At 40.2% G+C, this 27,478-nt stretch overlaps 1 protein-coding gene across 2 annotated transcripts in view; it reads right to left on the bottom strand.

The window, feature by feature from the left end:
* Positions 1-27,478, bottom strand: part of HPGDS (hematopoietic prostaglandin D synthase) — a 29,153-nt gene that overhangs the window by 1,403 nt on the left and 272 nt on the right. Inside the window, exons 1-4 of one of the 2 annotated variants that reach the window (XM_039382542.1) lie at positions 27,123-27,170; positions 16,086-16,227; positions 5,521-5,613; positions 2,870-2,979 (exon numbers count right to left, since the gene is read on the bottom strand). In XM_039382542.1, coding sequence (XP_039238476.1) covers positions 2,870-2,979; positions 5,521-5,613; positions 16,086-16,218 — 336 coding nt within the window. In that variant the 5' untranslated portion in view covers positions 16,219-16,227; positions 27,123-27,170. Of the gene's footprint in view, positions 1-2,869; positions 2,980-5,520; positions 5,614-16,085; positions 16,228-27,122; positions 27,171-27,478 lie in introns of those variants that run through there. The other variant, XM_027731744.2, reaches the window with a different exon arrangement.

Here is a 27,478-nt window from a genome sequence, read left to right on the forward strand (position 1 = left end):
GGAAGAATCCAGCTGCAAAATATATTCCCAATGTCTCACAGTCATTTTTGGGGGGACTCTTGAATGTCATGTTTTCTAGTGTACAGAGTTTCAAATTTCCAGAATTCCTTAAGCTCAGTCTTTCCATGCTGTCAATCAGATGCTGATCAGTTACCTGTCCTTACCAGCCCATCTCATGTGAGATGTGGAACCTGGGTTTTCAGCTTTTACTCAGGTTTATCTTTGAACTTTAATGTTCAAGTTATTCTGCTTTTTATTGTCTCTGCAACAATAAGATTTGAGGTGGCTAACGTGTTTTTAAAGGATGAAGTATGGATCAAAGGACTCAGGCCTTAGTATGTGCATGTCAATGGCTGAAGCATGAGGTTATGTATGGTGGTGGTTCTCTGCTAGCTGTTCCACCATAGCAGAAAGTTTTAAGGCTGCTTTTAAAGGGTTAAACTGTTTCCTTTGGAGAGGGAAACTGTTTCTGGTTTTCTCTTCTCACTTGCAGGGAAACAAGAGTGCAGACTGTTGTGATCATCTGGTCAACCCATGTGGCACAGTTCGTGCAGTTAATGTGCTTGGCCTAATTTTGGAGGAACATACTCAGGCTTGGTTAAATAAGGACTGTTGTACAGGCGTGGAATTATTTCTATAGCTTTGAAATTCAGGTTAATGAAAAAAAGAATAAAATTTAGAAGAGGCAGAAACCTAAATGCAGGCTGAAATAAAAATGGTTTTTCTACAGACACTAGTGAAAACTTGACAGAATTTTCTGCTGTCTGTTAAGAACTTAGTAACTGGATGAGGTGACTACAAATATCACCCACAAGTTTGCAGTCCAGAAATCTCATATCTGTACTCTGTGCTGCAGTATTTCCTTTCTTTTAGGTAAGTCATCCTCCACCCCACCCTTCCACCCCACAAAGAAAACCCTAAACTGTTATGTGATAGTGGTGGTAATGACCTCCCCCAACTACAGGAGTACACAGTCAAGCTGAGAAGCTGGTGAGGATAAGACCGGGATCCCCCTTCTGGGGTGGCACAACCTTTTCGTCTCAGCCCTGGAGCTCTGCAGCGGTGTGTGACAAAGCTGTGGCAATGCCAGCTGTGTTTTTGGGGAATGTAAGGTGAAGGGAGGCTGTGTCTGGAACCAAGGGAGCTTCCATGGGCAGCTTCCACCTCTGCTCCCTATACCTTGCTTTAATTTCTCTTTGCTACTGTCTAGATAGCATAGCACATCCTTTCACCTTTCTGAGGGATTTGTGTTCCTGTAAGCACTTGTCAGGCCTGGGGAGGTGTTCTGACTTTATTTAGTAAGGGTAAATGACCTAAATCTGGCCTGGCGAGACCGTGAGATGCCACTTCTGCCACAAGGTGGTGGCAGTGGACCTGAGAAGAGAGAGGGAGAACAGCCACCAGGGAGAAGAACATTGGGAGAGTCCAGCAAAGTAAATTTCTTGATCATCCTTGGCCCCAGCACACAACCTTGCATGTATACGTGCGTACGGGCAGATAGGGGTTGCCTGCCAACTCTCTTCCCTTTTAAATTAATCACTGGTGACATGATCTGGGTCTTTGATTTGGAGAAGTGCTTGAGTACGAGCTGGGACACACGCAGGCATTACCACGGGCGTTTCCCCGTGGAGGAGCAGCAGTGCTGTGGGAGTAGTGCTGCCTCTGCACTAGTATGTGAGCAATAGTGTGGCTGTTCCAAAATTATTAAAATGCATGATTCAACTTATCCTGCCCAAAGTAGGAAACTTAGGAAATCCCGACGAAATTTAAGTAATTCACGCTGTTAAATACTAAACCACTAAACACACTTTCAGGTTTTCTTCTACTAGATTTCAGAGCATTTTCATTTTTTTTTAAGTATTTATTAATTATTGGTTTGGGGCAACATTATGTACTCCGTGGTTTCTGTAGTACAATACCCTAGTTGATCTGAAATGTTACCTTTAAGTAAATGGAAGGTGACTGCACTGGTAGGTAGTTCATGGTGAGGACCTGTTGTTACACTACCACTTCCCTAAAAAGGTCAGATCATCTGCTTGGGTCAGAGCTGTGTGGAGCCATTGTAACATCTGAGTTGACTCATCCACCACACTCTTTCCCCAGCAGCTGATCTGCATGCTTTCCTTTGGGGTTCTGATGAGAGGCACTGGACTAATGCCAAAAAAAGCCCCAAATGCTGTAAGGCATGTCCATGAATGTGTGTTAAAATAGCCATGGCAGTGTGTTAGCCTGCTGTCAGTATTTGCAGGAGCACTGCCAAGGGCTGAGGTGGGCCATGGCAGTCTGAAGAGGACAGCTGCAGTGACAGTGAGGGATGTGCCACCTCCTCTGTTAAGCAGCGCCCACTCTCCTACACTGTTCTGGGCACTGCAAAGCAGTTGTCCTGGCAGCGGATGTTATGGAAGACCGATACTGATTGAAAACCAGGAAGATATCAAAATGCAGAAGTGCTAAAAGATGGGATGGGGCTGTGAGTTAGCAGAAAGATAAAGATTTGAGCCTAGGTGGTTTGCGACAAGAGCGAGGCCTCGCACAGTGCCAGCTGGAGTGGAAGTGTCCTGGCTTTCCCCTTTTGAAGAGCAGTTTCGTGTACACACATATGGTGTCCTTGATTCAAGGTGAAACAGTGAGAGGCAGATCATGATGGCCTCCTTTCCACCAAGGATGGAAAAATCTGGTGAAATAGGACAGGGAAGAGAGCAGGCAGCTTTGTCTGCATTAGCCTCTAGGAAGAACCAGAGAGCTCCTCCAGCTCATCTTTGCTGAGGTGAGGTGATGGACCCAGTGGCTGACACACCTCAGTGTCTCCAGAGGAGATGATCAGTCATGGCTTATGTACTATCTTTGTTTAAATTAGTGATTGTCTTACTCTCACGTCCTGGTTTTTCTCTGCCCAAGGGAACAGTGTCATGAAGTCATCTATGGTGTCCACAATGGCATCAGCTAGTGCCTGTTCCACAGGCGTCTGACCTGCCAGACCTGTGGGAAGCAAGCATATAAAGGGAGTTTAAGAACAGTGTCAGCAGGAACTTTTCATACCCCAGGTAAACTCTGAATATTTTCATAAAAATACCTATTCTCCAAGATTATTTTTTTTTATACTAACAGCATGGATTTGACTCCTTGCATCCAGGTGCAATCTCATCTACCTTTGCTTTTTTTCTTCTCCAGCTTCATACAGCCATCTGATGTAGTGAGTTGTACTTTCCATCACCTGAGCCCACAGCCTAAATATTGTTTTTTTATCCTCTCTGCTTTCCACCATCCCAGCACATTCAGTGAGGGTCAGCACAAATTCCTGTCCACTAATCTTACCCTATCCAAGATTTCAATGTCATTCTCCATCTCATGGTCTTTTCATTTTGATCAATGCATTCTTCGAAGCATCTATGAAAGTCTGCTTCTCTTTCCCTCTACCCTGCCCATTCAGCCCCATTGAGAACATTCTCATGACATTCCATTTGCTTTTAATTATTTCATTGTAATCAGGTACCTTATATATACTTCATCTTGTTTACAAATCTGCTTTTCCCCCCTGTTGTCCTTTGGCCTTCCTGCAGTTCTCTTAATGCTTTTTCCCCCCTCACTTTCATTTCACAGATGTGCATTCATGCTTTCACCTCTGCAGGTTCAGGTCATCCTTCTCTTCCTCTCTGTTCTTTAAGCCTCACCTGGAAGCTCTGCTTCCCACAAACTGTACACCTTTCCTCTGCCAAGTCATCTCCCTTACTGAAACTCTACTTTTGAAGGTGAGGGGTGTGCCTCTTCTTTTGGGAATCAAGTTCTGGGAACCTTCAATTAAGAGTTGTTGGTGACAGGTACCTAAAAATGTCGTTTCTTAAAATATCAGTGACATGTATGCAAACTTAATGGCAGAACTAGCAAGTTTAGACTATGATGTTGAAAATATATTTTTCCCCTTCTATGCTTGTTTTTTTTTTTTTTCTGTTGTAGCTGACAGCATGACTAACACTGAAAAGAGATCAGCATGGTCTGAGTGTGCTCCAGATCCCAAGCCTTTGTATCCAATGCAAGTCGATGGAAAAGGTGTCAGGGGAATGCGGAAGTCAGAACTTCAGACTGCATAAGGAGCACAGCTCCAGCCTCCCAGCAGGAGACAGGGAGGAAGGAAGCGTGGGTGAGAGGCAGGCTTTCTCATTGTTTTTCATTACCAAGTGGACTCTCATCATTCTCTTCTCTTGCAAGGAGTAGATTGTATCAAGGCTGAAGGAAATTGGCAGGAACACAGTACTGCAGACATGCTTGAAAATATGTTGTGCTATTGCCTAGAAGAATAATGCTCTGAACTAAAAAATGTGAGGTATTTTGAAAGGCAGGTTACATCCCTTTGCTCAGAGTGTGAAAAAAGTAGGATAGCACTTGCTACCCAGCACCCCTCTTCAATCTGCTGACATTCAGCATACCATGGGCACATCTGCCTTCAGCCAGACCAAATTTGCAGATGGTTTTGAATGAGAGCTTGCTGACCTAAAGCAAAGCTTGGCTACTCTCTTTGATTACTTGCATTACTAAGTCTTATATCACTTTATCTAACTGGTTGAGTACTTCCATAGCATGTAGGTATTTAAAGATGCAAGTGATGTCACCATCTGCTCTAATCTCTCTGCCAGCGCAGAATTGTTGCCTAAATCTGCTTCAGAGTGCTCTGCCTGCTGTGATAATCTCTAATGCTTCCAAAACCTCCTTCTCCTGGTCATCTCTCTGGTTAACCTGGCAGCTCAAAGTTTAACTTCAGGGGAAACTGCCCTGAGAGCCTTAGGGAGGCCACAGGTATGCACTTTCTGTCATGCAGTGGCAGGTGAATAAAGTTTATTGGCTGGAGAAGTCAGTCCAAACTCCAGGCACTGTATCCAGAGTGGAAACTCAATCAGACATGGGAGAGATTATTTCTGAGTTTTCCTTTAGGCATACACACTTACAGTGCAAATTCAGAGCTCAACCACATGACTTCAGCTCTGAAAGTCATAGCATTTCACACTAGAGGTTGTTACTTTGAACCTTTTTTTGGTCTCCTTTTTTACTTTCTATATGACATCTGAGTGACTCTAAACCCTGTTGTACAGCACCCTAGTGGGTGTGCCTTGCTCCATTTCTTCTTTCTGATCTTGGAACGGCAGGGAACGTAGCCTGAGATCTCATCAGGATTGCCACAGCAGTCCCAACCCAGTGAGCCCGGTTGTCACCAAACTGTGGTAAGGAAGGCTGCTGAAAGTGGCCATGCCACCACACAGTGCTCCTCAGTGCTTTTTTGAGTGGCAGCTCTGATAGCATCCTGTGTGGTACACTGCATTCCTGTGGTCAGCACTTGGTACTGGCAAACTGCAGATGCAACAATGGGCTGATAACTATGAGCTGGAAAAAGCACCAGTACCGTGATTGCCATGCTGGTGTTGACTTCTGTGTGGTTGGGCTTGCCAAGTTGTTGATTTGTTTTTATTTTCACTACTGATGTATTTTTTTTCCTGAGCATTAAAGAAAGAAAATAGTTGAGTATCTTACCTGATTCTCTGGCAAGGTATCTTGCCATTGCCAGGCTCTGGTGAATGATAACTCCATCTACTTCCAGAATAGGGAGTTTGCCAAACGGGATAGCTTGGAGGAGAAAGTAAAAAAGGAAAAAATAAACAACCAAAAGTTAAATCATAGCCATTAACAGTGGGAGTCTTTGACAGCTGCACTTTTACCACTCGGAGGGTATGCATTGTTATAGCACTTAACAGTTTCACAGTGTTTCTGTAGGGAAATACGTGGACTAAAAATAAAAAAGTAAGGGGTAAGGATGTAAACCAGATTGCAGTTTATGAAGGCAACTATAGCAAAGAAACCAGGCATTGCATTTCCTATGCCCTAGCCTTGTGCTGAAGAGGCTGAATGTGCTCCTATACTTCCAGAATTCTTTATGTAGGGAAATTTTTCAGAGGAATATTAGTTTTTCCTTCCCTGCTTTCCCCCCACCCCAAGAAGAGTGACCACCAAGGTTAAGTAAAGTAATACTGAAAACTTTGTAGTGCAGGATCCAGCTGGAGCATGAAGTAAGAGATTGGGTAAAGACTACAAGGTGCTTTTTGATTTTCACTTGTTTTAAATTCAGAAGCAGTGATTCAGGGAAGCATCCGCATTTCTGAACTTACATTGTGATGAGACATTTCATTTGACAGTCATCACTGAGACAAATATATCTTTTACACTGAACTGCAAATGCTAAGAAGGTAGTCAAATTTAGTTGACTTGGCTTGCATTCAAAAAAATTTCCATCAGTTGTGAGGAAGAAGCCTCCAGACTTCAAATATAGGGAAAGAAAAACTAAGCAGATGTCATGGATATCTGTGAGACAGTTTGAGATAAGAAATCAATCTTATTTTTCAGTTATTAATTTGGTAGTTATGTGAAAACTTGGAATTCTGTTTTGCTATGTTTTGGAGAAACTGCTGGCATGATATCAAATGGGGCTGGAACCTTGGAGCAAAGATTAATCTGGGAAAAATGGTTGTGTTTAGGGCAGTGAGAATCTGCTTGTGGGAACCTGGTGCTATTCACTGGAGGAACTGTAAGTCTCTGCATCTCAAAGGATGCTATTTTATAAATTCCAAGTATGTGACTGCAAGTGCTGATCATAACTAAATGGTTTGTACCTGATTTTCATCTGGATTGCACTTCATGTAAATAAGATCTATATTCACCTTAAGAATTCATTGTGATGTAAAATGGTGGTAGTGAAAAAGTGAAAACATTGACTATTGGAAACGTGCAAGTTGCTTTCAAACCCAGGAGAACTGCCTGTACGGGACAGCTGGAATGACACCTCCATTCCATGAGGATTTTTAGTTCTTAGTGAAAGGGGCAAAATAGTGAAACCTCATGCATTAGTAACTGTTTATCAAGGCAACTGCATAAATGATGAACACTGCCACGTGGCTCTGTGGTTTAGCATGCAGTATGTGAATCACATTAGGTACGGGATCTTAGATGTTAAATCTGTATCTGCAAAATGAATTTGGCAGTTGCACAAGACTTCTCTGTGCCTTTTTTTTTTTTTTTTTTGCTGCATCTGAACACAGTACTCATGATACCTTTTTTTTTCCTAAGTTCAGCACACTAGGAAGCCAGTATAAATTTTGATGGTGATGACTAGCAGAAGCAAGAGAGCTCAATGAGCGTTAGCTGCTGCCCCCAGGGAGAAAGATTGCTCTGCTAGCTGTTATTGAAACAGTAATAAACTTGTTGCATAGAAGACTTTGTACGTTTATTTTCTGGAGTGCAACAAGATCCTGGCGAGTCTATGTTTTGTTTCATTGAGAATCTAAAGAGGAAAGGATGCACCTCTTAATGTTTAACTGAAAAGCTCTCTGGCTGTGAAAATGAGAAGAGCCTTGGTGCTGCACTGTGGATTAATTGTGCAGAGTGTCCTGAGCATCGCTGCCTCCAAAGCAAGAGCTGTGTAATAATGTTTGCTTTTGCAGGATACCAGCACATCTGTCAGGCAGGCACAAGTAGAGGAATGAGAGTGCGTGTGACCCTTGGACATGCCAGCGTGGGGGCCACCTTCAGATCCCCCCAGACCACACGGGGCTGTACACTAGTGCCTGGCAACAGATAACAGGTAACCGCACAAGTGCAGCCAGCTCAGGAGCAATATCAGCCACCCCTGAAGGGAGTTAATCAGCCTGTTTTGGAGGCCCCAGGAGGAGTGCCATGGAGCTGATGCAGTTTTGGTCAGGTCAGTATGACTAAGCCAGTCTCTGTAGCAATAACTGTCAAAACACGCTGATCGCTACTCAGGTTGGGAAATGGTGATTGCTTCATCTAGAAACCAAACAGACCATTTTCTGCTGTGTTTACATACAGGGGAAGTCTAAAAGTCCTGGCTTTGACTGATGTTTCACTTTGTGGGTCAGTACAAGAAAAATGGTTTCTATGGTTATCTTTCTTTCTTTTTTTTTTTTTTTAAGAAACCCTTGGTTACAAGGGAGGCATCTTTCTGTCACTTGAGGAACACGGATTATGGTGTCAAAATCAGCTGGATGGTAGTCATTTCTCATATTCTGTTTCTCAGGGATCTGGTAATTTCTGAATTCAAGGGAATTGCTATTCATTCCTTGAAAATATGAGTAATGCCTACAAAGGTCTTCCTCCTCAGTGCTGAGCTATTTTCATTAAGACTTGGTTATTCTTCCCTGAAAAAGAAACTGAGTTTACAATTAAAAATGTACAAATAAAGCTTTGTTTTGTGTACATACACTTTCTTGATGCATAATGCAATTCTAAAATTAATAAATGAGAGCAGATTTTATTGCACATTGTCCCTCAAGCCTTAAATATCCAAAGGATTTATGCTTTGATTCATAATGAGACTTGGGGGGGGGTTGTTAGGAGGCAGCATATCTATTGCCATAGTAGATGTTCCTTCCTTTCCTACGCTATTTAATTTTTTCTTATAAAGAACAGGGGGAAGATTATGATTTGAAAATAAACAGATTTTTTTCTTGCTGGTAGAGTGTATGTATATGATTTACACTGACTTTTGTTGATTATTGAGTTAATAAGTTGTAAATGAGTGCAATTCTGAGAGGTCTGAAGAAAGTACCCTTGTGATTTTTTTTCATTTTAAAAATCTGCTTTTTCTTCTTGTGTGCAGGGTATACTATTCTTGCACACCAGAAAGTACAGCAGATATTCAGGCAGTTTTACAGCTGAAGAAAATAACAAGGAAAAGTTAAGGGACAGAAAATATTTATAGTACATATCCTCGATATCTGAGTAGATACAATGGCTTATAAAGTTGCATTTTCGGTCTGGAAAAATTTAGGGAAAAAAACCAACCTTGCATTTGAAACATTATTATCGAAAATTCATGGAATCACCAAAATTTTTAGGAACCCACAGTAAAGTATTTTTTTGCTTTTGTAACTTAAAAGAATAACTTCCTATATTGATAAACTCATAGCAAACCCAGGAGATTTTTTTCTATATATAAGTTTGGCTGTTGTGGGCAGGAATGCATTCCCTGTGAAAATTGGAATCTTCCTTTTCCAACTAGAGAAGGAGATGGATTTGTGTCACACAGTTCATCTTAAGGAAGGATGCAAAAAGCCTTCACAGTGGATGGACACAGTTCCATTGCTGGAGGCAAGGTCAGCGTTTGACAAATGACCTCAAAGTGGCCTCGGGACACCTTGCCTGTAGCAAAAACCACATCCAGACCATATTCTTGGGAGCTCCAAATTACAACAGAAACCTGTCTGGTTTCTGTACTGGTAACACTGTATTAAGCAGTATTACCCTTAGACTCATGGACATGGGTTTCTGTGCCTTGCTTTGAGCTTTCTGTGGTGCTTTTTGCTCTACTCTGCTCATTGACATTACGTGTTCAAGGAGCCTTGGGGGATGCCCGAATTGCCTGTGTGTATAAACATTGTACTAAACCGGTTAAATTTTTCATGATTTTGGTGAAAGGCATGGTTGATGTGACTCCAGATAAGCAGAGCACGTAGGTTGGTTCCTTCCAGGCTCCTACATTCGACGAGGATGGGAAAAGCTGGTGTGTGAGAGGGATCTCATTTGGGTAGAGTCAGAGTCATGGGGGCACATCATGAAATGACACGTACTGCGGAGCAATTGTAAATGAACAGCTAAGCCAAAGCAGTGCAGACTGGAAGGATGTGCGTGTCACTTTGCTAGTTTTTCTTTGACTCTGATCGGTTAGGGGGCTGTTTAGTGCTTACGTCAGTTTATACCCTTGTGTATCCATACGGATGTCCTTTCCATGTTTTTCAAAACAGTGTTGTCTTATAATGTTTCCAACTCCCACTTGAGCAAATAAATTTTAAGGAAAACCAGAAAAACCTATTGCTGTCATCATACAAACAGCGTCATTTCTCAGGCATGCACAAAATATGGCCTTGCCCTTTTAGTTCCCTCTTGCTTTGTTGCTCATCTGAAGTAGAAGGTGCTATAAATGCTTGTGTTGGTTTCCAAATTTACATTGAAAACTCACTGAAAAGAGGAACAGGGTTTTTAAAAAGCATTCTGTTTAAATAATTAAACCTGTAGTCTTCTTTAAATTGAACTTTTATCAGCAAATTCTTGCTTTTCCTATTATGTCAGTTATTTATTGGGTTTTTTGCATTGCATTCTGACAGTCTTTACACTCACCCTCTGTCAAGATTTTTTTCATGGGGAGTGTAAATTCATCAGACTGATCTGCAGTCTCTCTTCTCATTTTAGGAAGGACTCATTGAAGTATCTGTGCCATGTTTAGAAATTGGATTAATTTCTTTCTATACTACTTTAGTTTTGATTGGCTTTTAGGACTAGAACTGTGGTGTTTATATGTGTCTCTGCTGGATGCTAAGTTGGGAAGGTGAGGCTTGATGTGTGTTACAAGCAAGGGCATCTGTTTAATTTGACATCCCATAAAGTCCCTAAGAACTGTAATAACAATTCCCATCCTGGCATGCCTATAGGTTCTCAATAGTGTTCATAAGGAGAACACACAAGTTCATGTTTTGAACACACAAGCTCCTCGCTCATCCTCCTGGGCACAACCCAGTGGATGGTGCTTGTGTGGGACTGTGTCTCTGTCAAGGGCGGGGAGGGGAAACAGAACATAGAGCTGAGCAGTTTTGTCCAAGTCTGGTGTCTGGGCTGGTTGGCTGCTGGTGCTCTGCTGTGCTGTGCTTCTCACTGCTGTTCTCCTCTACACAGATAGTTTTTAATTTTCTCCTTCCCTTAGCTCTTTCTTCCCTTTCTGCTCATCTTAACTTCTTCATTATTATTCTTCTCCTCATTTCTGTTCTGTCCTTCCCACATTTATACCGACTTACCTCATCTTTGCTCCCAGTCACGAGTTCAGGTTCCCCCATTTCCCCTGAGCTGACCTGCTCTTCCACATGACTTGTCCTGCCCACCTTGTAATCATCTATGGCTTTGATACAAATCAGCCTGTGTTTAAGCACTTGATTATTGTTCAAAAGCTGAGTAATTAATAGTTTTGCAATCAAGCAGCTTAGATTGGTTCAATAATAAGGCAGCTGGATTGGTCAAATATGGAGGAAAATAAAAGTCACAGTCATGCTCCTTTACTACTATATCTGTGTCAAAATAAGTTCTTCTTTGCCTTGAAAACTAAAGATAACAACTTTTCCTTTCCATTTGTATTTAAATTGGGTCATGAGAAACAAATATATGAGACACTTTGCATGTTGTAATAAGAAATACATGAATGATGTATTTTTCGTAAGGCTGGTAGAGGAGCAAGACCCCTGGGAAGTGGTTGGCCTGGAGCTGGGGATATCCACAATCTGTTGCTTTTAGAAAGGGATGACCAGCAGGATGCTTTGATTAACCTCAGCCTAGATTTAGTGCTGTAGCTATTACAACTCATATTCTCCTTGAAAGTGCTTGCTAAGCCCTACTTTTTACCCAGAGATAGCTATTTGTACATCTTAGCTAGGGGTACATAGCAGCAAGTCACTCAGCATACAGAACAACTACTCCCCTGAGGAATTCTTGTCTGCAGTTAGGTGCTTCTCAAGATTTATCTTCTCAAGATTTATCTCTTATCTTAGAAGTATTTTCAATGCAATTAGTCTATCAAGTTTCCTAAGGACCTTTCAAGCACCATTCTACACCTAAACAGTTCATGGGATGTTTACAGCCATCAGTGCAATGGAAGCATCCTTTGCTATGATGATAAAGTCTGTGTTATTGCCATTGCTTCAAATTCCTTGATGGAGCCATAGATCAAAAGCTGCTACTGCCTGCCAGCCCAATATCTCAAGGCAATGGTAACTGTACCATTACAGTGGATTTTCTGCTGTGTCATGACTTTTGGTGAGGAACCCATTATGATGCTTTTGGTGAGGAGCCCATTATGTAGAAATACAGATCTTGAACAAATCTGTTACAGATCTTAAATTGACTACCCTTTAAATAGTGGCACGGTCGAGTCAAAGTCTGTTCAAAAGGAACTGTACAGCATGAGTTTGCTTACTTGTTTAAATAACTATTGACCCATATAGAGTGAAGGGTTATGGAAAGCTGCTACTTGATATTTGTCTGGTTTTTTTTTAGATTCTGTGCTAAAGCTGGACAATAATACTACTTATACACCGGTTTGCTTAAGAGCGCTTATATTATAAACTACAGTCCTTGCCTGAAATCAACAACTGGAAATTTTACCAAAGATGATCTGATTAGAGTCAGAAGAGAAAAAAAGAAATGTCGAGTCATAGAATTTTAATTTCAGATTGTATAAGGCAAATAACATAATTTCTTATGTTATAATATACCTTGCTTTTCTACAGGAAAAAAGCACCACTTAAATGTAAACAAAATCAAGTGGAACAGTATTTCCAGGAGGGAGAGCTTATTTATTTACCTGAAGGTATGTTAAGACTACAGCTTCCTGGTGGAAGCCACATGAAAAATGCCAAAACAAACAACAAACCTCACCACACTCTTCAGTTCAGGTCAAAAATTAAACTTGCGTCAGCCACAAGCCTGCTTTCTAAATGCCCTTTCTGAACATAAATCTCAATGCCCGAATTTTCCCGTCAATTTTACAAAACTCTGTTCTTCAGAATAATGATGATAGTTTCTGGTTCATATGGTATGATGATTTGACTGGGTTGGTATTTGTTTGCAAAACCTGACTTTAATTTGTGAGAACTCCTGAAGCAAACCTATCCTCTCAGATCTCAGTCAGAGACTTGACTCCTTGTGCTCTTAGATAAACTTGAATTCTTCAATTTGTTCCTTAGTAGCTCAAGAAACCTGAAGTACTCTTCTTGTCCAAACTTCTTCCTTAAGTATTTTTTTGTTTATCTTGCTTCATCATACTTGAGGCTTTTAAAAAGAGAGACATCAGGTTCTACTTGCAGACTGCAGTCAAAACTGGTTCCAGATCTTTCAGAGGCAAGGGGTAAAGTCAAAGATGGTGTATGCAACTGAGCATAGCAATTTGTCTGATATTTCTTAATCTCACCTCAATATACAATTAAATAATTAGTTCAATTAATTGGACCAATTTTAATGACTTTTGAGGGCTGCAAAATAAGGGGTGTACCAAATTGCTATTACATTAACTGCTATTACAACAAATGCAGCTGTAATACCCTTTATCATTGCTAAATACTGACCACACTGTTTTTCACCAGGATATGACTGGCTGAAATCTGCCACTTTTTTTCTTTCTGAAGTAGACTTAGTTCTGAAAAAATGGAGGGGAAAAATCCTGAGCTTTATAAGACAGATCTGAATACAGAATACGAATGACAGTAGTGTAGAAGAAATCTCAGCACAGTGAACTGTGCATTTGTATTTGCAATGAGTTTGGTGGATCCCCTCATTTTCATGTTTATTTTTGAACACAGCAGCAACTGAACCTTTTTTTGGCAAGGATCCAGTTACCTGGTGCTTTTTCCTCCTTAATCCGTGCCTCAGCCGAGGCACATTTTGAAAATTCAGGATACCAGAGAATGCAAGGCTTGTTTTTCATGTCATCTGTGCTGTACAACCTAGTCCCTAGCCAGGAGGCATTTCTTGTGCTGAGTCACAGCCTGCAAAGTTAGGCTTTAAGTACCTGGGGCAGAATGGGGCCCTGGCTATTGGTCTTGTTGAACAGTGTAAGGCTGTTTACTCCAAAGCCCTGTTGCTACCTTTAATTCAGAGTTTTGCTGAATGATTTGCCTGCGGGAGAATACTTTGTCTGGAAATACCATGAGTAACTATGAGAAATACTATTGCTTCAAAAAGGAGGTGGTGGTTATCAGTTACATGATCTCCAGACAATTTCCTTAGCAGCATTACATTTTTATACATATAAGAAACCTTTACTCTTGTTCTAGTTGGCAAACCTCTTAACGGCATGTTGTCTGTAATGCGGATGTCACCAGTGGCAGATGGCACCATTCCATTGGTGCTTGAGCTAGGATTCAATGAGCCTTCCAGAGCAGAAGTTTAATATCCTGGCATAAGATGTAATAGCACTTACAGACGTGCATCCAACTATTTCTTTGTAGGTGTATGTTTTCCTGCTCAATTAGCACAATGCATTCCAGTTCCCATCCTCTGACTAAGTGGATTTCTACAGAAGTCTGAAATTCAAAGAACTCTTAGGCCAGTATAAATTTTACACAGCTGATTTCACAAATCTGAGAGCAGCAGCCCCCACATTTAACTAAACTTCTTATCTGCTTTGGAATTTCTTCCAGGGATCAGTCATAGAGGCTGCTGCAAAAAGCCATTATGCAGAGAAAATGAAAAATCTTAATTAACCCTTGGTAAACCTGCTAGCAAATTTTTGCATCACAGAAAGGGAAACAAAGACAACCCATGGTTAAATAACTTAACCACCATTTGATAATGCAGCAGATACAGTTACAAACTTTATACTTTAGGATTTCTAGGGTGCCTCTGCTCCCAGTGTTTTGGTGGTAATGGTGCTGCAGATGGGCTTACACTGTAGTGAACAAGTACTGCACACATAAAGCTTCACTGGGAGGTTCATGGTGTGAGTACTGAAGAAAAGCATGGGAAGAATTTTGCTGCACTGTTTCTTGTGCTGGCTCAGACATTGGGGACATCAACCACATTCAAAGAGAGGTGCAATGCTTTTACCTTATCTGATAGATCTGCTATTAGAACATCTTGTCCTGGGATATAAATGCCTCTGTAGCCTTTAACTGACTAATTATGCTTTGTCTTTTTAATTTGTCTTACTTAAAAATAAGTATGCAAGACTCTACACAAAATTATACTTTACTTATATTCTCAACTTTGTTTCAGGACATTAGTGAGTGTGCATACATGTGAATATGTATGAAAGGCCTATGCAGAGCTTTCCTCAGGTCATCTGAATTCTTAGTCTCACTTTTAGCTTCCACCCTGCTTCCCTGAGAATTATAGTGGGAGAGAAATAAGCTATACCACATGTCAACAGGCTTAAGCTCTTATAAAGAAAAGGTTTCCAAAGTCAGTCATCCCTAACTGAAAACAGTACATTTCCACTGCTTTATTCTCTGTGGATAGTTTGCCAGTGTTTTCTAGGTTTGAGCACCACAGAAGGGTTCAGATGCCACTTGGAGAACAGTGGTGCTTGAGTATTTGTTGTTCGTCGCTGCAAACAGGAAAAACCAAATTTAACTGGACCCTACAAGAATTTGGTAGCCTGCTGACTGGGCTTATTAAATGGTATGAAAGTCTATCAACAAACATTGTTTAATTAGTAGAAATCACCTTGTGCATTTGTTGTGCCTTTTCCCTAAACTAAAGGCATTATCCTTCATTCTGGATGTGAAAAATCATAGCCCATGTAGCAAAACACAGGCCTAATCCACAAAATGAAAACACAGATTTCTCTGATTTCACACCCTCAGTCTTCAAACTCAAGATCTGTTTCATTTGAACTAAGGCTAATTTAATAAACAGAAATAATTAATACCTTTAATAGCTGAAAAGAGGTTACTTTAACTAAAAAACATTAAATGGATGGGGTACAATAGCCTGCAGGGTACTCTGAGGCTAGTAGGGGTTGTTCATAGGAACAATTATTTTCTAGCATTTCTTTTGATCCTTTTGTTTTTTCCTTTCCTTTATCAACTGATTTCTCGTGTTTTCTCTCATCACTTTCCCTCTCTGAAAACCTTTCTGGTTACCAAGGAGTGTTCTTCCTGACACTTCTTTCCAATTTGGCTTTCTGAAATCCAGTGTGAAGGCTGAGGTGTGGTCCTTGAGACCAAATTCTCCAAAGAAGCTGAGAAGACCAGCACTCATTTAGCTATCTTTAGGTAGACAAAATCTATATTGAATTGATAAGGAGTATAAGCCCAGCTGGATGACAGCGAGTCAGTAATTTTAGATTGTCTCAAGATTTGGATCCAGACTTCTGCAAGGGCATCAGGAATGACATTTTGGCTGTCTCACCATAAAATTCCCATAGGCTTAATTAAAACCAGAAATGAAGTGTATTTCTGCTCATGAAACATACAGATACCTCTTAAATTGCTTTGCTTTTTGACACCATTTCTAGCAGAGTTTTGGATGTAAGAACCCGTGCTACTTACTTGGTTTGATTTTGGGCCAGTCTGCTGCTTCTATTCTGTGGTCTTCATACTTCTTGCCCGAGTAGGCAAACAGGTAGCGGCTGATTTCTGCTCGCCCTCGCAGGTTGAAGTAAGTCAGCTTATACTGCGGCATGCTGGCTCCCTGGGAGGGGAGACACCGAGTGGCTTTAGACAGGAGTAACTCAACTCCTTTTTACAGAAGCACACCCTACGCTTGTTTTCAACAGACATGGCTTGTACAATGCAAAGGAAACATTACACCAAGCCATGGTGTGTTGTACTTTGCAATCATTGCATTACCCACACCTTTTTGTTCTGCGTTTCTCATCCACAGCGTGCAGACGTGCACAATGACAGCTGAGCCTGCAGTTCCTCCCTTATGGATCTCTAGAAAGATGGCTTGATTTTTTTTTTTTTACAGACATATTAGGAATTTTCAGCTTTCGTTTATTTTTCTCGTGACTCCAAACTCAGGCCATTTTTATAAAGTGGTTTTTTTCGGAGTGCAAATATAAAGTCATATACTGTAGCAGAAAAATTGCTGTCTTGAGCAGCAATTTTGTTCAAGCGTGCCCTGCTCAGCCCCTGTTGCTTGTGGAGACCTTCATCCAAGGCCAAATCATGAGAAATGCTAAACTGTTGTGGTTTTTCTCATTAATTAGTACCTTAGTTGTGTAGGCAGTTGACCAAAATTATTTTAGACAGAAATTTTGCTATGGAAACCAGTCTACAGTGTTATTTTGAGTGAATCATTACCGAATTTTCAGTTTCTTGTACAGAAGCCAGGAGAAAATTTGAAATTACTTTGTTAGGTTTTCATGAGGTTTGGGTTTTTTTACTTCAGTTCTAGTTAGACTGTTACTTCGTGTAACAGGGAGGTTCTATTTGTTTTTAAGTGTAACAGGCAGCAAAAGAAAGTATCTGGGAATTTGATTGTACAGCAAGAATGGTTCAGGAAAGGTGAACATATAAGGTTGTTTTAAATCAAAAGTAAGCATTTAAATTCTACACACACTTTAATAAGAGAGAACTATGAGCTCAGCTGAGGTGTAAATGTGCTGGGGAAAGGATAGTAAAACAACCATCTCTCTCCTCACCCAAAGCAAAAACCTTTCTCCTTTTGGCCTTAAAGTAGCCTTTGCATGTCATTTACCATTCTTTCATATCCATCAGAGTGCTAGTAAGATAGCATGCAACACAGATAATCTGCACTAGGACAGGAAGGGAACTCTTCTTTTTTTAGTGAATGAGTGCTACTATATAACCTTGCAATAGAAACAACCACGTGTTTAGTCATCTTCTCTTGAAAACACATGCTTGAAGGCAGATCTATCATCAGCTTTGGCTTTAGAAGGAAAATCTTCTTGCTCAGAACGAGAAAGCTTGCCATTAACTCACATTGAAAGGAGCAAATTACTTTTGCCACTTGCTCCTCAAAAGTCAAAACATCTACTTTCTCTCCTCAGAGTAACGAAAGCAGAAAAAAAAAAATCATACCAAAAGTGAAAGTTATCTGTTCCCCTACAACCCACAGCAGGCTTGGAAGAGGTTATTAGTAAAAGGAGACTTTTCACATCTGACGGTCCAGTAGAGAAGCCAGAACAGAGACAGAGAGTTGCTAATGGAGAGATATCTACAAGTGCTTCAAAACAAAGACACCACTATAATTACTGGGTTTTAAGTCAACTGCTTTCCTTTGCACTGTATAAAACAGGGACGCTGCCGGCAAAATGAGTTGCATGGTTTAGGTAAGTGGCAGAAGTATATTTTCAAATTTTGTGCCCAGATTTATTACTTTTTATGCTTTATTGTGCTTATATAATATTATACTATATTTATGCAGGATAAGTTTGGATTATACGTTTACAAAGCCAAAGTAAGAAGAGAGAATGAGATTGTGGGCATTTTTTTCTTCTCATTTGTCCCTGCTTCTGATTTGTGTGGTCACTTGAGAGCAAGGAATGGTATTTTAAAATGAAGATGTGTTATCTGAGATTCAAATTAGACATGACAGCGATTTGGGAGTAAAAGGGGAAAAAAGCCCATTTGATTCTTTTCAGGTTTTTTAGAGGCAAGCAAATACTGCTGATTCAGTCTACATTTGCAGAGGATACAAACTTTAACATACAAAATTCAGTGTCTGCTTCCCTTATTTAGGTGTGTCTACAGAGCTTTTTTCATAAACATCCGTAGCAGTTCCAGTGCCCTGGACTTATTACACCACTCACACATGGCTCCAGTATCTTGGCTACCTCTGGCCCACTTAGCCCTGTGTTAGCAAAAAGTTGTTGGCAGCTGTAAGGCTTTTAAAAGCACAGAATCATAGATTTTGTACCTCATGGTACAACCATGAGGAAGGGAATAGACAGCTGTATACAGAACAGGCTGGAGATGACTGAGGCCTAACATTTCTGTAGGTGAGCGTGTTGAGAGAGTCTAACTCCTACTGTGGGAGAACTTTGTATACAAAGACTTGTCTATTCAGGAGCAGTGAGATGATGTAAAGAAACAGGAATTTTGGCTGAAGATCAGGAAGTCTCTCTGGACTTTATAGTAGATTGTGGAATATTCTGGTCTGTCAAGGAAGCAGTGGAAACTATTGTTTGAATTGTCTAAAGCAAAGCTAAACAAATTTCTAATGAACACACCGTAAGGAGTAATCAAATATTTGTAGTGGTCACTTTGAAGCTTATGAATTTTTTTCCATCCATAGACCAAAAAAAAAACCAAACCAAAACCAACCCTACAAAGAGTTTACTAAAAATACTTGACATTTTAAAAGCCTTTATAGCTTTATTGTAAGCATGTTTTTTGTAAATGTTTGTAGGTTTTATTTTTTATTTGTATTTATTGTGAAATGTCAGGAGTAGTGCTTCCTAAACAGTTATAGACAAGCTTCTAAATGAAAGAAATGGTAGTGTTCAGAATAGCTTTTTGCTAAACATAAAAAGTAAGTTGGTTTTGGTTTTTTTCCCTTGTCCTCCTTTACCTCATTTTCCAGGTGTGTTTTATAAAGGAATGGATCATGAGAAACAAATTAAAACCATTCAAAAAACATCCAGAATTATTGAATAATTGAAAAATGTCATTTCCAGAGGAAAAAGGTCTATTTGAGGTCTTTGAGCTCATGCTCTGGGGTTGAGGTTTGTTTTGTGGTTGGTTTTTTCTTTTTTTTGGCAGGGGGAAGCAGTAAAATCTTTAAAACTATCTAAAATTATTTCTCTTTTTTTAGGCTAGTCATGGCTTAAAAATACTGGAAGATGTTGGTGATGGGTGGACCTCAGTGCCCAGATTTGCAGGCATTTATCCACCTGCTTAGCACTATTAAATCTCTTCAGGTGAGTTCGCTGCAAAGCCAAGTGTGTATAAATGCAGAAGGGGGCTGATTTACCTTTCATCAATAAACCTGCCATCTAAGCAGTGTTTCTTCACTTTCTAACTGATGAATGCACAGCTGGGACACCCCTGTACGCCTCCCCTGCCATACACTGACAGCATTTCAGTCCCAGTTCTATTGCATACAGCTTTCAAAGCCATGAACTCAATTGGTTTAAATTCACTATTAAATTAGCTTTAATACTTTAAAGTTGTTGACCCGCTTAGCTGATTTTCTAACTTTCCTCTGTGACTTTCTGAAAGCCAGCTTAACTGGCTTTAACATACCTTTAAACTGAAGATTAGTGGATCTCATGATTAAATTCAACTGTTGGAGCCACTCAGTTACAAAATCAAATGGGAAGTCTGAGAGAAGGTCAAATATGTGTAAAAGGTGGCATCCTCTGTGTTACTCATGAGTGAAAATTCAGGGTGGAGTTACAAGTGTCTAAGACACCTTAGGACAGATTTCAAATAATTTAAAACTGTTCATGGCTTTATGGAGATACTGTATTACCTGATAAACTTGAGATGTTTTTATTCCAGTTGAAGCAGGACTGAACAATCAATTTGAAAACTTCAAGCAAGATTAGAGTATAAAGACAGAGCCCAGGAAGAAATCAGCATCATTCTCTGAGAAGTAAAATGCTGAGTTCCAGATAGCATTAGTAGAGCAGAGAAAAAGTGCTGGCAGAATGAAAACTGCTCAGGATGAGTTTCAGGTGTGTACCCCGTGCAACCCAGCACAGGCAGCCTCTGCTATCCAGAATTTGATTCTGTGTGCCCAGCCTAAGATGCTGCCTTATAAGATTAAGCACCAAAACTCTACTGGACTTAGTAGAGGAGCATTGTTTCCTCTCCGTTCTGGAAAATCCAGCCCTCGAGGAAATGTTCCCCAGCTAATAACAGACACCTGGATTCAGATACTCAGTATGTGAATTCATAAAAAATGCAAAAAAAAAGCCCAAAACAAAACAAAAAAAAACCCAAGGGCCACACTTAATTACGTTTTCTTGTATAAGGTTATTAGTATTTGAGGTGACAAACAGGAGAGAACTTTCCCTGAGCTGGGGCTGGAGGGAGAGAAACCAGGTAAGTTGAGCTATGTGTTCACATCCACCCAAAGTCTGACAAAGAGCTTGTGGTGCAAAGTCCCCTTTAATTGTAATTTGCATGGCAAGAAATTAAGGGTTTTCATGCCTTAAGGTTTCATCATTGTTAGAGGATGTAAAAAAGCCCAACCCTACTGGTCTTACTTTAGCAAGTAAGACCAGCAGGGTTGGGTTAAGGTTCATCTGGGTGCTTCTGAAAATTTGGACTCTATCTGCCTGGAAGAGATGATGCATTGCCCTGTATTTATATTTATTTAACATGAGGGTTCTTCATTAATTTAGGAGTCGCTGATGGAAAGCATTGAAGTTAGCACCTGACACAATGCTTCCCTGGCCATGGGCCTGCCAAAAAGGGGAAGCTGGAGGTCTCAGCTGCCAAGTGTCATCATCCTCTCTTGAACTGCAACCAGCCCATGATGATGACGACTCAGTAGTGATGACTCAGTCAATGGATACCTTTATTTTATTGTAAGATTATTTTACTGTTTATTTTATTGTAAGATTAAGCTGTTATATCAATTTGAATTGTTTGAGTTGCTGGAACTGATTATGTATTCCATTTTCATTATTTTATAGGATGAAAATATAACAACAAATCCGCTTCCACTCACATAAGCCTACAGGTATCTTTCTGCCAAGAAACATCTTGCTTTATGAAATGTGAAATGGAGTTTATGCCCTCTCTAAGCACTAAACTAGCTAAAGGTGAAAAGTTTTGTGGACTTTTTTTTTTTTTAAGCACTGTTTTCAAAACATTTTCTGCTTCTTTATGAGATGTTTCTGCAAAGTTGACCTGAAAATCAAATGAGTAGGTTTGGAAGAGATGCAGACACAACAACCTGATTTGGGTATCCTACTGGGGTGGAGGGGGAATTGCAATTTTACCCAATTCAGACATTTACTCATATATTTCTGTGATGTCCTACATGTACAGTTTGAAGTCTTATAACCGGTATCAGCTGAATGTTTTCCATTAATGGTAACACTGGGATTTCAGAGGGAAAACTATTCCCTGTCTTTCTTACTCCCAATGACAGGGCAAAGTAGTGCTAATGTCAATCAAGAAAACTCAATTTAGAAAAGGAAAGGAGAGGAGCTTGCTGGGTCTATGTCTGTATATACAGACAAAAGAGTCTTTATGCATTGAAGGAGAGATTTTCTGTAGATTATTATCCAGGAGTGACCTATCTACATATGAAGCATAGATTTTTCGTTCTGACCCTTACGGGTGGGGGAGGGTTGTGTTACTTACAGAGTACAAAGAAAGATTTTTTTAAACCAGGAAAGTGACTTAGTCTGCCTTGTTTCACCTCAGAAACACTAGGAATATTAAGTTCAATTTTTCCTGTCCTCATTTATGTGAATTCCTCACCCCTGTAATTGGACAGCTGAACATTAAAGCAGCTTTCTCCCTTCTCAATTTTAAAAAAATTTGCCTGTCCAAATCTTTCTGCATTCGTTTTTTTTTAAATTTTCAGATTTCAGAGGAAGGAACCAGAGAGACAAGACTCAAATAGTTACTGTAGAAGGCAAGTAAAGAAAAGCTTCCACAGCTATAACAAATTCCAGATATAATGGTTGTGGCCTGATATTTTTTAATTACTTCCCTTTTATCTAACCAACCTAACATAATGGTCAGAATGCTGAAAAGGCAAGAGCCAGCTGGGAAGCAGCCTTGCCCTGCCTGCAGACGTGGTGCTGCTCTACTCTTGGCTGCTGATCAAATTGGTTGCTGCAGGAATGCCTTCAATTTTTTCCCCTCGGTGAAAAGTTATTCTATATATTCATATTTTCTGTCTAAATCTTGAGCTGAAAGTACAAAGAGAAATAGTGATGTATTGATGCTTTTTGGAGAGGAAAGTTTGATGCAGAGAAATTGGTTCGTGCCAGCAAGAACCAGCCATGGGATGGTTGTCAGTCACTTTGTCACTCCTCGTTTTTGAGGAAGGTTGACAAATCTGCCTGGCAAATGCACTGGCTTAATCCAAGCTGTTTATCTGGATGTGAGTAACACTAAGACAATTAACTGCTGACTTTTCCTGGGAAAAACTGAGAGGTATGTGATATGCTCCCTAACTGGGGAAGTTAATGACTTTGGGATTCTCTGAGAAACAGAGAATTAAAGAATCAGACAGTCTTCTCTTATTGCTCAGCAAAAAAAGGAAAAATGCTCATCTTCCTTTCCTTGAACATAAACTTATTCAGCTTCTAACACAGAGTCAAAAATATTAGAGATTTAAGTGATATTTTCAGCCTTTGAAATCTAAAAATAGTAAGGATTTGATGATTTGTGGGGGGGGTTTCTTCTAAAAGATATTTTTATTAATCCCTTTTTTTTAGCAAAGAAAATAAGACGTTTTCTGCCTGTCCTTTGGGGGAGAAGAATTCGAGAATATTGGCAGGTTAATGGAAGAATACAAATCTTCCAGTGGAAGATTTCTATAGTAGTCTGTTTTAACAGAGAATACAAGTAAAAACTCCAAGTAATTCTAAATATTTCCAGTCAGCTGTCAGTTTGACATAAACTCTCTTTCTGAAAATTGATGGTTTCTTTTCACCAGTTATAGAGAATAAACATTTTAATTTGATCTCTTATTTTTCTATGCCACATAGAAAACTGGACCTTCGAGAGAAAAGAGAAAAAAGTCCACACACTCTTTTCTGTACACAAATCAATTGAAGTAAATGTTTATGCAATTTGATGCAGGTTGAGTTTTGAAATAACAAATTCCAGATATAATGGTTGTGGCCTGATATTTTTTCATGACTTCAAGCATATATAGATATAATTTTTTTTTAAGAAGGATTTTGCATGTCTTTACCTAGTGTGCTGTTTATTTGTGACCTGTGGGGGAAATCAGCCTCCCAAAATGAGAAGTTTAAAAGCATTGGGATTATTGAGTGGTACTAATGATTATGAGTATGTTAAGTGACCTGAAGAATAAAAGTCTGCTGTGTGAGCAAGGCCTGATCTGTCAATATGTGAGCTTAAGAGAAGGGGCTGTATGAAACATTAAAGAAATTAGCTGTCTGAGGAAGCTCCAAGCTTGGTTTGATGATGTGAAAAATCAGAGCTCTAGAAAAATCCTTAAAGAACACAGGAAAAAAACCCACTTTTTTTTTATAGAGTTTTTGTAGAGGAGGATAAGAAGAATACTTATTCTGAGAGGATTTTTTTGAAAGTGAGAGTCCACTCTGACTGGACAATGAATGGGTGTTCACTGTCAAGGCTGTTGTTGAAGGAGATCGCCACTGGGCCCACTGGGTTTCTCCAAGCTGACTTGGTAGCTGCTGCCCTTCATGTGATTGCCCCTCAGGCAACTGCAGTCAAACTGATAAGAATTGAGATATTTGAAGTTCACCCCATTCATTTGAACTGAAGTGAGTGAGGGAGCTCCTACATGTCAGCAGGTAGAAGGAGGCAGGGAGGTGGTAACAGACAGGGATTCACTCAGCCACCTCGTCAGTGTGCTCCTTCTGCCTGACTTGCCAGGCTCTTTTAGGGCCTGAGCATCTGTGGTGACTTTGCTTTCTGTCTGATCCTCACTCTTTTGGTTTGCATCTACTTTTGTCCCAGATTTATGTAAATAACTTTTGAAATTGTTTTGTGCAGCCTCCAAAGCTGTAATGAACTTCAGATGAATAAATTGCACACCTGAGACCGTGAAATACTGGTAAATAAAACTGCAAGAGGAGACATCTCAGAAAAGATGCAGACGAAGGAGTGGTTAGGATAATTTCTCAGGAGAAACTGTTTAAGTCTTCATTTCCTCATCAGGTGTTTTAAGAATTCCCTGAAGCATTTTGTGGTAGAACAAAAGCCTAAATAATCTTAATTCTTGCCAACACTAGTCATTCCTGTAAAATTCATGCCTTGCATCTGTCTCCGTAGGCTCCAGATGAATCAGCACCACTTCACAATATTCCTACAAAGTACAGAGCCCGATTGTGAGTGACGTTACTGTGTGTTAAGTTGTTTAGTTGGCTCTCCAAAGGCAGCTGCTGGTTTTGCCAGGATAATTTCATGTCCATTTCCCAAGCTCTCAAGCTTGTCCAGCACAGTAATTTGTATAACAACTGTCTTAGTTGCCTAACATCTTTCCTTGGATGTTTAAAAGGTTTTTTCTATCTCAGCCATGTCTGCATGTGTGGGTGCATATGTATATGGGGAAGTACAAATATCAAATCCTTCCCCCTGCTAGTCTAAACTACTTTGCTCTTGAACTGTTGCATGTTGTGAACCCACTATAAAATTTACCAAAAATAAAATTACAGGTGTAAAAGAAAGAATTAGATAGGCTTTTAAGCACGATGTATGATCCCTGTAGCTTGTACGGGTTTGACTGGGCAAGGTTTTATTCACTTCATAGAGTTCTCCAGCACCCCCCACTATGTCCCCTGCTCACAAATTCCTGGTGTCCTCCTGCTCTGCCCTGGGATGTCTGGCACATTGCCACCCTGCCCAGGAGGCACCAGCACAGTGGGCCAGGGCAGAGATTTCAAGTATTTTCAGATATTTTGTAATCATTTTCTCAGGCAGAGTGAGCCTGAGGAGACCCAGAACCTTGCTAAAATGCTCTGCAGGTATTGCCAATCTTCTTGAGAGGACCAGCTCCAGGAAACATGGACCTACAGCTCTGCCCAACACTCAGCCTAAAACCTGGAGACCATCTAGATTTGGCCGTAAGTGATAAACGTCCAAGACTCCACTAGTTACAGTCACCACCTGTTCGGCATGTAAAACCCTAACCTATGTGTCCCTATGCTTAAGAAGAAAGTACTTTCTGAGCAGCAGTTTGCAGCTAATTTCACCTTTGTTGATGGAAATGCCAGGTAGAGTCTGGCTCTGGGGCAGTGCCCACTGCTGTGTGTTCCTGCTCTGCCTCAGAGTACCCTACTCCCTCAAAAAATGTGCTCATTTACCTGAGACACACAATTACGAAGGCTGGTATCCCACATTTATTTTTTCCTGTTGTCAAACATGAACTAAAGAAAGCTTGCCAAACAGCTCAAACCATTATTTTTCTGTATACCTTTCTTTGTTTGCCTTCTTCCTTTGCCATCTGCTACCCAAAACCAAAGCATAATACAAAGACTGTCTGGTACCCCTGAATGCCCTTGTTTTCCCTCTTATTCCATTACATGTTTATGCTTTACTGAGTCATTCCAGCAATACTTTTAGTTCCTGCTAAAAAGATAAAAAATTAGCCATTTCATTTTTTTTTCAAGTTCATCGTTGTAGCTTTTTTGTGGGGAGTTTTAGCAGATTGACTCCAGACAAGCAAGGTCCTTCAAAATGGTGGGCCTTTGAAATGCATATGCAGGATTTGGCAGATTTTTCTTTCCCTTTTTATTTTTCTTCCCCTCTTGGACTAGCTATCAAAAGGGTAAAAAAAAAAATCACCTGTTTGAGATTTGCAGCATATGTAAGTCTTCAGCTGGTGTGAATAGCTTTCAGTGGCATGGCATGCCCCTTGCTAGTCCAACACCAGCAGTATGTCAATGGCTCCTGGGCAGTATAATTATTTTCTGGTGAGATTTTGATCAAAGGTGTTCTGAAGGTGAGCACCGACTTCAATCACTTCTGGTTTTTAACTGCTCTGGAGAAGTTTGTGTGTGACAGACAGCAAACAGAAACCTTAAGAGCAAACCCTTAGAGCAGCACAGCGTGTTGGTCAGTGGCACAGGAGTGTGCTGCACTGAAGGTGACTGGCTAACATGCTTGCTTGTGCACAAGCCCAGAACTCTAAGAATAACTTTGTGTACATTTTCAGCTTAAAATTTGGAGAGCTTCAGTTTCATTTCTATCCAAATAGATTTGATTGTGTGCCTGGGCATGTGTGCATCTGCAGCGGTGAATAATTTACAGGATGTACCCATTTTTAGAGAGAGGTGGATTCTATTTTGGATTAAAGAAAACAAAAGAATAAACAAAAGTAAACTTGCGAAAGACCTCTATGGGGGTTTTTTGTTTTGTTTTCTTTACAAACGTTGCAACTTTTGAGTATGAAAGTACTAGTGTTTACAAACAGTTCTAAGGAGTACAGAAGCCCAGGAAAGATAGTTTGTTTACTGGGATAGTTTAAGATGAGCAGTGAACAAAAGATAGCTTTTAATAGAGGAAATGTGTGCAGGCGGATTATGGACACAGGCAAATTACAGCAGTTAGAATTTAAAGGAAAAAATTCTTAACAGCTATTCAGAGTATCATTTTGAAGTAAAGACAAAAATCAACAGCAAAAACATCCGTGAGTTTTGATAAGGAGAAAAATGCAGACAGTGGAAGCAGACACAGGAGGTTTTTTCCTCTAGAGAATGATGGTGGGAATTAGGACTAGGTTATGTTAATCCATTGGTGAACCAAAATACAGGAATTTGAAAATGAACAGAACAATGCACAAAAATGACCTAGAGGAATTGGTTAGTGCTGCTTAATATTCATCTAATTTCTCTGACATTAGCCTAATTTTGACTTGGTTATGTAAGTGAATGCATAGAAGCCAGCCTTTACCTCTAATGGAATATTGATTTAAAATCATTTTTCACTTACTGAAAACTCCCTGAAGAATGCCCAGAGCTTCCTCACTCCAGCTTTTTGCTGATGAGGTTGTATTTTCTTTGGGAAGTACTCTGACACGCAGCCTGATTACCAGAGTAGCTCAGTACTGATTACATAAAGCACTGGTGAGAAACAGGGGCTTGATGTACCAACAGGCTACTGATCTGCCTTTTTGTCTCTAGAAAGCAGTTCTGGTAAAGTCTGATTTTAGCAGTGCATGTGATTGTACAGATGTTTTAAGTAAAGCAGGCAGTTGAAAGATGCCTGTAAGTAGCAAAGAAGACATATGGACGAGGTACTTGAGTTATACTTGCAGACACCCTGTAGTGCTCCTGGTTATCCCTCTC

This window comes from Pipra filicauda, unplaced genomic scaffold (assembly GCF_003945595.2).
Source record: "Pipra filicauda isolate LSUMZ 115617 unplaced genomic scaffold, ASM394559v2 scaffold111_size4109106_pilon, whole genome shotgun sequence".
In the NCBI taxonomy this organism is placed as follows: Eukaryota; Metazoa; Chordata; class Aves; order Passeriformes; family Pipridae; genus Pipra; species Pipra filicauda.